The sequence below is a fragment of the Botrytis porri genome (assembly GCF_014898465.1).
Source record: "Botrytis porri strain MUCL 3234 chromosome Unknown BPOR_003, whole genome shotgun sequence".
In the NCBI taxonomy this organism is placed as follows: Eukaryota; Fungi; Ascomycota; class Leotiomycetes; order Helotiales; family Sclerotiniaceae; genus Botrytis; species Botrytis porri.
The window spans coordinates 3293108-3306193 of NW_024066077.1; the positions used below are offsets into that span (position 1 = coordinate 3293108).

General features: G+C 29.1%; 3 protein-coding genes across 3 annotated transcripts; 2 read left to right on the forward strand and 1 right to left on the reverse strand.

Moving 5' to 3' along the window:
* Positions 1–760: 760 nt before the first annotated feature.
* Positions 761–1764, forward strand: EAF01_002988 (uncharacterized protein; the record flags this gene model as incomplete). Its single annotated transcript, XM_038911242.1, has 2 exons — positions 761–1062; positions 1155–1764. The coding sequence occupies 2 exons, from the start codon at positions 761–763 to the stop codon at positions 1636–1638; spliced, it is 786 nt and encodes a 261-aa protein (XP_038774164.1). The 3' UTR covers positions 1639–1764.
* Positions 1765–1940: 176 nt separating this feature from the next.
* On the reverse strand, positions 1941–3529 carry EAF01_002989 (uncharacterized protein; the record flags this gene model as incomplete). The annotated part of the gene is made up of 2 exons (XM_038911243.1): positions 1941–3311; positions 3377–3529. 2 exons carry the CDS (start codon positions 3527–3529, stop codon positions 1941–1943), a joined length of 1524 nt encoding a protein of 507 aa, XP_038774165.1.
* A 557-nt stretch (positions 3530–4086) lies between these two features.
* Positions 4087–5573, forward strand: EAF01_002990 (uncharacterized protein; the record flags this gene model as incomplete). The annotated part of the gene is made up of 4 exons (XM_038911244.1): positions 4087–4189; positions 4245–4345; positions 4395–4522; positions 4574–5573. The coding sequence occupies 4 exons, from the start codon at positions 4087–4089 to the stop codon at positions 5571–5573; spliced, it is 1332 nt and encodes a 443-aa protein (XP_038774166.1).
* Positions 5574–13086: the final 7513 nt, after the last annotated feature.

Here is a 13086-nt window from a genome sequence, read left to right on the forward strand (position 1 = left end):
CAATGAGAAAGGAGACATCTTAAAGTTCAAGAACGTATATCTGAAGGATTTCGACTCTGAAGGATTTCGACTCTGAAACAACTACAGAGATTTCGAAGCTCAAGCATTGTGAGATTGGGGTACAAAAATGTATTTGCATAAGCCTTGTAGGGAGGATTTCCCGGAAGCTAGAACGATGCAACGTTCTGTAAAGCAGATTGAAGGATCAAATGGGGTAAGCCAAAGAGATCAAGTGGTTGAGCATTCACTTGGGAGTCAGATCGCATGAAGATGCGAACACCCGTAAGTAGGTACTGATTGCTATGATGAGCGAGAAAGACTGGAATCAAGTAGTACCGCTTCTGCTATGAACACAGCGATATCAGTATGAATCGACTGGTACTGATAATGGCAGGGGCTCAACCACCTAGATTTTCCTTCGTGAACGATGAAAGAAGACCTCCTACTTTTGAATAAATATTGAGAATGAGAAGGTCATCCTATGGTGAGCTGACTAACACCCTCACATCGAATCTTATCTAATCTACGAAGCCTAAGATCAACAAAAATAATTTTTTACCAAAGCTTTTGAGCTTCATGATTTGGAAGCTTTCAAGAAAGACTCGTGTCATTCATATCATTGCCTCTTATAACTTTCCCATCTCAGCAGAAGGTCCTCCGCATAACCTCTTGTTTACTGAAAGTTCATATACTTCATCAGTTTGTGTCCGCGCACATCCCATTACGTACTCCCTTTGACGCCCTCCTCAAGATTACGATCATGCCTCTCGACACTTCAACCTACTCTCTTGCTCTCCTTCGTCTTGACGGTCGCAGATGGAATGAACTTCGCCGTCTCACAGCACAAATTTCAACTCAACCTTCATCCGATGGATCTTCATATCTTTCAATGGGTAATACCCAAGTTCTCTGCACAGTGACGGGTCCTTGCGATCCTTTGAAATTACGATCAATTGGTGGTGGTGGAAGTAATAATGCGGGGGAAAAAGCGGAAGTAAGAGTCGAGATCAGTTTCGCAGGCTTCGCAGGCGTAGATAGGAAGAAGTATGGTAGGAATGATAAGTGAGTTCCCTTTGATTCTATTATTCGCTACATATTGCGAATCTCAACTATACTGGCTCGAGTGGAATAGAAACTAACCCGGTTCGCTGCAGACGTCTCCAAGAACTTTCAAATACCTTATCCACAACCTTTGCTCCTCATCTCCTTACATCTTTGACTTCTCATTCAACAATCCTCATTTCCCTTCATATTTTGTCATTAGACGGCTCACTTCTCTCTGCACTTATCAATGTCTCAACTCTTGCTTTAATCGATGCTGGTATTCCAATGCCTTCTTATATTTGCGCTTGTACAGCTGGTTCTACATCTTCATATTCAAGTAATGATGAAAAAGCAGATCCATTATTGGATTTAAACTTGGGTGAGGAGCAAGAATTACCATTCCTCACGGTTGCGACAGCAGGAGAAGGCGACGGCGATGGAGTTGTGGCATTGGTCATGGAAACAAGAGTACAAGCCGGTAGATTGGAGGGCATGTTAGCTGTGGGAGTTGATGGGTGTAAACAGGTCAGAGAGATTCTCGATGGAGTGATTAGAACTAGAGGAAAGAAAATATTAAGTGGTGCAATGGCTTAGTAGGGCTAGATCTGTACATTAGACGAGGGAAGAACAGCATCATTAGATGATACCCAAGTGTTTTGATGGCGTCATAATGGAAATGGGATAGGATGTCAGGAATTGGAAAAATTACATCAAGGAAAACATGTGATGATTAATAGAAGTTCGGCGCATGCCTCATATATTCACGAAATGTATGATGGTATGTATCTTACTATTACTACGCAAAATATAAACAAGTGCTGCAAACTACCATTCCAGGAGAACTCGCAAAACAGAATTCCTCCCAAGGACTCCGAGATTCCTTAACAAAGACTTGCTTAAAGTTCTCCATGTTTGATCTCGGGTTCTGGAGTTGGTGGTTCCCAATCTTCCGGAAGCTCCTCAATGACAATCATAGGCTCATCTGCAGCTTTTGGTTCTAGTTCTGGAGCTACTTCTTCTACAACAGTTTCCTCAACCTCCTCAGGAATGAGTCCCTCGGGGATCTTCTTCTTCTCACCTTCACCCAATCTGATGGCGTCAACCCAATTCTCAATTGCTTCGATTGTCACATCCTCAGAAGCTAGGGAGTTGCCTTTGCTAGGGAGAGCTCGATACCAGTTTCGTCGTCCATTGAGAGCAATGATTTCAGCATCGCCTTTCAACCCTAAAGATTCTTTGACTTGAGAGAACCCAGGGTTTTCGGCTTGTAGGATGTAGAATGGGAACAACTTTCGTTGATGTAAATGATGTTTATGGGAAACTTCGGCTAATGATGTAGAAGCTAAACCCATAATCTCGTTTGAGGTATCTGGAAGAAGTGCAAGAATACATGTACCGGTTTTAGGGCCAAGACAATTCATTTTCAGGTCGGCTTCAGAAGTAAGAATAGGGATTGCAGGCGCTGGTGGAAGTACAATTGGTTTTTCTGTTTCGACTTCTGGTGATGGTGATTCTATGGGTTGATCTTCTAATGTTTCATCTGTTTGAGTGACAGGGTTTTCGGATTTGGCGTGAGATTCTGATGCTGCTTCGAAAGATTCCTTTGCTTTTGCGGAAGACTTTTTGTTTGTTTTGGATTTGGAAGCTTTAGGCTTTGCTGCTGGTGGATCTGGATTAGGTTCGGCAGCTTGTGTAAGAAATTTGACCATGCCATCCTTCTTCAATTCCCCACCATACACAATTCCCTCAGCTGCTTCACCACCGGGTAACAAAATAAGTGTAGGAAATTCAGTGATGCCAAATAACTCAATGGAAGCTTTCTCTGTGTTTCTGATTTGTGCCACCTTGATACTGCCCTTGAAATCAATGGCAATGGCTTTCAATGTTGCGCTTGTCTTTCCTTTGTCGGTAAATAGAATTGCTTTCGCAGTGTCATTCGCATCGGCCAAAAAACTCTCCAAATCTTTATCTGCAACTCTTTTTACAAGATTTGGAATTTTATCGACTACTGCATCGACAATTCCTTTCGCAGTTCGTGGTCCATTGTAATCTTCAACGATTGGCTTTCCGGGTTTGCTTCCAGGTTTAACAATCTTGAGAGTAGGGAACCCTTGAACACCGAATCCTCCGCAGAAAGCTTTATTCGATTCTTCATCGCAATTGACTGCTGCAACTTTCGCGAGACCAGCGAGACTCTTGGCGGCTTTTTCGTAAGCTGGTTGAAGGTTCTTGCAATGTCCACACCATGGAGCATAAAATTCGACAATCTGTATAGTGAAAGGTTAAAGACCGATGTGCCGATAGAATGATTGAGAACAAGCGGAATGCTTACGGAAGTATGGTTTGATTGCGCGATCACACGATCATAATCCTTTCCATTGATTGACAAAACCACTGAACTCTTTGGGTACAATCCAGCATGAACTGCGGGCAAAGCACACAACAAAGCCGCAGCTGCAGTTGAAATGACTCCAGTGTTAACCATTTTTAATAACTGTAAATTGTACTTACTACCTGTAGCTGTAGGAGCTATTGGATTTTATCAATACATGAAAGAAGATAAACAGAGTGGAAGTATGTGAAGGTGGTGTATTTGTGTAGGCGAAAAGGCCACAGTCGCAAGATGTGCATTACTAGGTGGATGAATTTGGATGAGGCATCATTATTAAGTGAAATCCGGGGTAAAAACACCTACTAGGCATCCCGTCCATACTGCTATGCTACTTTAGTGTTCATTTGGCGGTGAAATGGCAGAATTCAATTAGTGAAGGGCGGGGTTGTTATATTCAATTGTAATTAAGGCCGGATTTACTGTTGTTCTATTATCGCATCGCATTTTCATCGTACACCATTCACAAAGAAAAGTTCAGGTAGAGCTTTCAACGAATCACTAACTTTTCTCATACTTAACCTCGCTGCCGCTCTCCATTCAAATTGCAAATAATATATGCAGCGCAAGCTTTCCCATCCGTCTCTAATCATATCCCGTCCTACCTATACTCACCGAGCCACCATTCTTGAACTCAACACCCATAGTCAATAATGGCGGCACAAATCCCCCCAAAGTTGAAGACTGCAGACTTAACTCGATTCATTATCAAGGCGGCACAACTCGAAAATGCGAAGCCGGTTATATCATATTGGTGTACGTATGAAAGTCTTACCGCACAATCCAAATTCTAACATTACCATTCCCGCAGGTGAATACTGGATCGTCAATCAGATTCTTTCAAAGGGACTACATGCTGGGGATGCAGAGACGCTACAATATACTACTACTTTGATGGAAAAACTTGAGAGGGTATGATAACCCTATGTTTGCGAATCTGACTATAGTTAAATCGTGGCAGATAAAATCCGAGAATCCAAACAATGATGCAATCATGGATGATACTGCTGGTCAGGCATACTGTGAACAATTTGGCATGGAAATATTTTCAAGGGCGGATCGAGCTGTTGAAGCAAATAAAGCCACAAAGTACGATCTCGATAATTCTATGCCTCTTACACACTGACTAATGATCTCTAGACAAACTGCCGAAAATTTTCAAGCCGCAGCAACCTTCCTGGAACTATTGAATATCTGGTCACCACCGGATGCTGAAACTCAAGCAAAGATCAAGTATGCAAAGTGGAACGCAGTTCGTATCGTTAAAGCATTGAAAGAAGGAAAAGATCCTAATGAATCTAATCCCAAACCACAACCAACTCCCAAGGATGAATTACCAACATTAGATCCAAATGATCCAGAAGTACAATCTTTGGGCGAACAGAAAGCACAACAAGCTTCTGTGGAAGATGTCACCGATGAGCAAGATCAGTTGGAAGCAAATTTAGCAAGGCAATCATCATTAGATCGATCTTTACATCCCTCTAAACAAGTATCTGCTCGTGGATCTCCAAACAATGAATCGGCCCCATTTGAACCATTTCCTCGAGATGGGTTTCCATTTAATGCAGTCCAAGACGATAATGTTTCCGCTCTTGAGCCATCCCCGAAAGATAGAAATGGATCTATAGGAGGAGGATATTTTCCAGAAGTTCCAACCTTTACATCTGGACCTCGAGATGCAACTTTACCAACAGCTCCCGCTCCAGATACCGCATTTGACCTTGGTCTACCTGATACATCTTCTCTTGTAGCACCTGGAATTTCTCCCGGAATTCCTTCCGGAATGGAACTATCTCCAGATTTCCAATCATTTCCACCCCCAACTTTACCCGGAGAACAACCGTCAGTTACTACACCTCAAGACTTTTATCGTCAACCTCCATCATCAGACTATGGAAAAGTACATGTATCACCTACCAACCAGACCTATCAACCTAGACCTCCCCCATCAAATGATTTTACAGCACCAATAGTCCCACCACTTACACAAGCTCGCGGTCAATTAAATACGGACGATGAAGCAATTGCTAAAGCACAAAAACATGCAAGATGGGCAATTTCAGCCTTGAACTTTGAGGATGCTGAAACGGCAGTAAAGGAGTTAAGGGCGGCACTACAAACGTTGGGTGCGCAATGATTTTGAAGACAAGTGATACTTTAGAATTTGATGTATTTAATTCAATAGGCGGCAGGTTCACTTGTGATTTTGCAAAGCAAATACCCAATTGTTATTCAGTATCTTTTTTTCGACAAATTTCTATCTGATTCATTGTTCAGCTCAATATGTATCAATCCAGTCATTTGTATCCTCAATCCAAACCCTTTCTATGAATTCCGGCTTTGCACTTGATTTCTAGCATGATTCTTAACGGCCTGGACTATCGAAAACACTGATATAGTCTAGTATTATGAGAATTGTTGCTCTTGAATATCAGAAACTTCGACTATCACTGCTTTCAAGTCAAGTGGATTTAATGTAATAATGCTATTTGGGATTTAAAGGGGATCACCATTAGCGAAATTGGCAAAACTCTATTGAAGTAGGGAACGTTCTATGAAATGATTTTTCTTACAAAATCTATAAGTCCAATGTGTGTTCCGAAGTCATTCAAAACGAATTCCTCAAATGTTGCAAAGAGTTCCTCGTCTCAACCATATATTCCACGGCGATCTTTTGAAAAGCATGTTACTAGTTTTTATCAAGTCTGCCTCAATGGCATAGTTCTTGATCATGGATCCATGTCTGACAGAAGCAAGATTTACAAGGTAATGTACGACCATGTCCGTTTTCTTATCATCGACAGTGAGATCCTCAAACGATTCTACTAGTCTTGAATCCCGAACCTTTTTTGTCGACGTTGGGTATCCCGAATTCAGAGTTTTGAAGATATGCATCGAAAAAAAACCGTCCCCAATGTCAAATTCGCTTCGTCTATGTATCGTCAAAGCTTACTTTCATTCAAAGACCAAAATGCACATTTAGTTCATTCCACTCTTAGCTATGGAATGGAGACATTCGCGGATTCCATCAATTGCAATAACAACGTGGATTCGCTGGACTCTACAGCTCCACGGCTGCATTAGTTTATTTCGCTTCATACAACACAAGCCAGCACACGAGTATAGCCCAGTCTCGTGAATGCAAGTACAGCATCATCAAAAGTCTAAACATTGTAGATAGTCCGGCAGTCCCTCTCTACACAATGAAGACTGTTGCTCTTAGTCTTACATATTAGTGAATAAAGAAGAATATAATAATAATCATGATGAAGCTGCTTGTAATAAATCGGATATATGATATCTGCTATAGTAGAAAAATGATGCAATATCATTCGCTTACTAAAACACATATAGAGCAATTCAAATATCAACGAAATATCGTTTTTACTATGATTTTGAAGTGATTTATTTAATGACATAATTTATTCGACGATAAATCATACTATTCTCTTAGTTAACAAAAATTATACTTTAACAGATCGAAGTTTTGTAAAGTTTAAATGAGCCGTCTATTACTTTATTATTTTTAAAGTAGAGAAATCTGAAAGTTTTTTTATAACGATACTATTTTGTTTTCTATTAATAATAATTTATAATTAAATAGAATTCTCTTACTTTAAGGGTTGAAATTAATAAAAATAATGTTTTATTAGATATTAGAGTAAATAATAATTTGATTAAATTATACATCTATATTCGATAATAAAACGCTCTCTTAATTCTTATTCTTTCTATATCATAAAAATTAAAAAGTTATTTTATTCTTGTTTATTCTTGTTTATTTTCATATTAAAGATTATAATTATTTAGTTCTTATCTTTCTATTATATATTATTAACTATATAACTTTTAGTTTATATAATTCTTTAGTTTGAAAAAAGTATACTATTCTAATTATTAACTTTATTTTTTTAATCTATAATTAATACACTTAGTTTTAATATTTCTAAAAAGTATTTAATATAATTTCTAATTATATTATATCAAGATTTTATTTATATATAATAATATTCTAGAATATTATAATACTATTTATAATCTTTATTTTAGTATTATTAATTTTTGTTAGAAAATATTTTTAAAACAATATATATTAATAATCAAAACTTTTCTTATAATTAACGTTTTTATAATGACAACTTTTTTATTCTTCTTTTCGAAAATCTTATAACAAATATAATGAAAAACATTTTTTTTTATATTATTAGATAAAAATAAAGATAAGTATTATTTCTTTAATTATAAAAAAAAGGCTATAGATATTATAAATATAATTGAAAAGAGAAAAGCCAATTTAAACCGAATTATTATATTAAATATAATAAACTCGATAATAAAAACTTTAAGGAATAATATAATCAATTTATTATAGATATTAGATAAAATAGTAATGAAGAGGAAAATAATAGTAATATGAATTGTTCTTTTAATTAATATTTTAATAATAATAATAATATTAAAGAAGTTTTTCATGAAAATCTTTATATTAATAAATATCTATAATCATTCTTTAATAATAATTATTCTTACTAATATAATAAATACTTATAACGTGGTTTATCATCGAGTGGATTATATCATCGAGTGGGCCACTTCAAAATACACTAAAATTAGCCTTTTCCTAATATTTACATTTTAATAATTAATCAATATTTTTTAAAAAAGAAAAAAGATTTATCAATAAGAAAAGATTTCTTATATAAATATTTAGTTTTTATATGAAAATTGATATTATATTTTAAAAAAATCATAAATTGTTACGATTTTCGTTACAAAAATATTATTTTAATAATAACTCCTATATTAATTAGAATTTTAAAAAGCAAATTAGATTTCATAATTTCAAATTTTATAAAATGATATTATTAAATGAAGAAAGTGCACGGTTACGCACAGACGAATTTTGTATGTATTTATAATGGTCCACTCGATGATATAGTCCACTCGATGATAAACTACGTTATATTGAAAATCGAAATATATATAAATAATAAAAGATGTTATATAAATGAAATCTTTAAAATTATAATTAATGTAGGTATAATTTAAAGATTTATTATTGAATATAATTGATATTCAATATAAAAAAAAGATTAAGGATATTAAGTATAATTAGATTATTATTAATTAAATAGAATATTAAAGTAATTACTTTTGTTAATTTCTTTTAAATAAAGTTTTTATTTAAAAAATATAAATTGATTCAAATTTAAATATAATAATCTCAATAATATTATTATTATGTTCAAAAATATTTATTTTATTTATTAATAATTTAATTATATATTTCTATTTTAGAATACTAATATTTAGGAACTAATTAATCATTTTATAAATAATAAAGAATATTATTTTTTATAATATATATATTAATAATTCAATTATCTATTTATTTATAAGTTCTATAAAGTACTTTAATACTTGAAATATAATCAAAATTTTAAGATAATTAAATAACTTAAGCCACACGAAAAACTAAGAAAAGATTTTCTTGAAAAAACTCATTAATCTTTATTATATTCGAATTAGAATATCACCCTCTACCTCCTTCCGAAATCATTAAATTGATATCTATCTGAATTAAAGAAATATCATTATTAATATTAGAGAAAAAGATTTAATATATTTATATTAAAACTATTAATATCAACATCATTAATAATAAACTTATCATATCGAATATAATTAATAAAAAAGATTAAATTATAAATTCCTATAATAATCCAAGCTTTTTAATACTCAAAAACCTCACAAAAAAGTTTCAATTATAAAGGAAAAGACTCTTAAATGTAGGAAAATAAAGAATAAAAACTTTTTAAAAAATCTTACTTTTTTTAAGAAATATTTTATAAAAAATATATTAATATAATATTTGATATTTTATTAATATATCTATAACTATTCTATATAATAAAAAGAAAAGTCAAACCTTCCAAAAAACATTTATAATACATTAATTCAAATATATAGTATTTCATATTAATATACAACATTATTATAAAATACCGATTTCAATATTACCTTATATAGCAAATAACATATCACTAATTATAATTAAAGAAATAGTAATCCTTCAATATAAAGTATATATTATTAAAATAATAGCATTTTGATATTATTATACCTACTATTTCGATTTTATTTAACCACCTAGTCTTATAATACAATCTTGTTCTTTATATTAATAGAGTAGTTCAATAAATTCTAATATATTATATTCTATATTAATAGGATAATTCAATAGAAGGAAAAGGAATAGAAGATATTAGATTTTAAAAAGAAATTATATACTACTAATATATTATAAAAAAAGATAAATATAAAACTTATAAGTAATAAATTAAGGATTATAATAGGATTCCTAAAGAACTCGAAGTACTAAAGGATAAAGACAACCCTTTGAAAAGAATATGATATTATAATTAATTATAGCTTTTATAATATTTTGAAAGGAGTTAGATAAAAAAAGAAAGATTATTATAATAAAATAAAAAGTATAGGGTTTTCATAAGTATATTGAAGGACTTAATAAAGAAAAGGTTTTTAGATATAATAGATTTATAATACAAACGATTTATAGAATTTGAAAGGATTACTTAGAAGATTACTCATAAGTTTTAATAAGAAAGTTCGAGAAGGAATAGATTTTTATTTCCTTTTTCTATCTACCTTATTCAATTAAAACCATATACAAACACATTATATAATCTTAATATAACTATATAGACCGAATCGATTATGAATTTACTATTACTACTATTATAAATAGAATTTATATAAATCAGATTAGTATTTGAAACTTATAATAAGCAATTATCTTATTATTTAATTTAATCCCTGTTTCCTATAGTAAATCAAACGAGTATAGTAAATTTTGTTTTAAATCAATTAAATATTCTACTAGAAAATTATCAAAGTCATTAAAATCTAAATCATTCTATTATATATGTATTCTTCAATTGTATTAGATAATATATTTAGATTCAATATTATATTAATCCTTTTGAAATTACAGAAAATTCGAATTTAATTAATTGTTTGAAATACATATTAGTTTCTATCGAGATATAAGTAATTTATACTATCAACTACTCTATACTTATTACTGGTTTTAAATTATATATAATATACTAATATATTTATACAAATAAAGTTCTTTAATTATATAATATAATAAATGCAACAACGAGTTCAAATCAAAATCCTATTTTCCTTATTAATGAGTAAATTCTTATACTATATTATTACAATAATCTTTAACTCGCTTTTTTAATAATATTAGGTAATCCTATCTTGTATATATATAATTAAATTATATCTATACAAATTTATATAATTTAGATATTATATATAAATAACTTATTAATATAAAATTATAAGATTCTTATTAAGAATTTTTATAAAGAATATTATTATTATAGTTTTATACCCTTTTTAAATTATCATTATATATAAAAACATTTCAATAATAATTATAAGAATTACAAATAAAAAGATTATAGGATTCAATATATATAATCTAATTATTTATATCCTTATATTACTAATAAATAATACCAACCTCCGCCTCCTTCTTATACTTCTCCTAATCGGAATCCTACTTCTTCTTTATCAATCAATTTAAAAACCCCTAATACTTATAAACATTCTCTTTTACTTAATTCTAATTCTATTAAGAAATTATTTATTATCAATTAATTTATACATTTCTTTTGTTATTATATAATCCCTAAGTTTTTTTTTTTATATTTTTAATTTGGAATTGAGTTGTTTATTGAAAACTTTCAAAAAAGAAAAAAAAAATTATAAAATAAAATCAAAAAAACAAAATATTATTAATTTTATTTTCAATTGTAATTTATATTTATATAAAGATCTAATTGATTTTTATATATTTTTTTTATTTCATTTATTCTTTAATATATATAATAAGAGTGTTTATATTAATGAATCTTTCTAATACTTTATTAGGATTTTCTTTTATCATTATATCGATAATATTGTCAAGTTCATCAATCTATTGAACTTTAATAAACTTTCTTCTTTTATATAATTACTATAATACTATTATATCAATTATAAATCTCTTCTCTTTTATTATATTCAATTTAACAAAACATTTGTATAATAAATATAAATCTGTATAAATAATAACTAAAATATTAGATAAATTTAATTAAAAGGTAATGATTTATAAAGTTAATTTTATTATAAGACTAATATTTACACCTTCTATTATACTATATATTTCAAAAGCTAATATATTATATATAACTCTTTTATTTTTTATACTATTGTAATATATAATATTCTTAATCAATTTGAATATATTCTTATCTAATATATCCTCATTTACTAATATAATAACAAAACCTATTTAACTACTTAAATCTTTATTGTTTATAAAAGATTTATTAACAAAAATAAATAGTTTTATATAATTTTATATAAAGGGGATAAATAAGAGTTTTCGATTAAGGTTTTTTATTTGTTATTTAAATCTTTTATTAAATATCTTAATATTATTATTTAATGGATTTTAATATTGTATAATAATAAATAGATTATATAAGACTTCTAATCAATAAATTGTTATAATATATATATATTTCAAGCTTTTTATTTATAATATTACTCAGGATTATTAACTTTTATAAGTTTCTTTTCCTAACCTTTTTATATAAAGATTAGATAGTTTTTATTCTATTATATAATTCAATTATTAAAGATTAAAAATAAATTATATATTAAATATTCATCCGATTTTACTTTAATATCTATATTCTTGAATTCTAAATCCTCGAAATCCATAAATTCTTGATTTACTAAAATAAATATATTATCTATTTACATTCTTATAATTCTAAATTATATATTTTTTATATTAATAATAAGCAAATAAAAGTTATATAAAATATTACCATATTAAATTTTTCTTAATAATATTTCTAATATATTATTCATTAATAAATCCCTACTTTTATAATACTATACAATAGTTTTTTAATTATTATAATTATACCATTTGAATATTTATTCTAAAGTTTTTTAGAAGTTTTATTAATATAATATAATTTAATAATGTTTTTAATTATATATATATTTATATAACATCTTATATTATCAACTTAATATTTATTCTTATTAATATAAAAGCTAAAGTTATAATGATTCTTTAACTTGATTTTTATATTATAGATACTTGAATTAAAATTAACTTTTTATTTAAATCATTATATACTTATATAATCAAAACATAACTTTTTATATGAAAAATTTATTATATATTCTTTTATTTCATTTATAAAATATAAATTAAATAATCTTTTCATATATATAAGGAGATTATACTTAACAAATTCAAATACATTTTTTATAATCAAATTATCAATTTCTTATATTTATAAAGCTTTAAATAATAACCCTTTTATAATAATAATCCCTTTTATATAAAGTTTTATTATAAGATTTAATACCTTTTATTCTTTCTTTATAATAAACACCTCTATTAAATCTCAATCATTTTATATGATTATAAAGAGCTAATTATACTTATTATTAATATTAATTATATGAAATAATAAAATTCTAGGAATTTTTACTCTAAAAATTAAATATTGAATAAAAGCTTATATAAATACTTGTTTAAT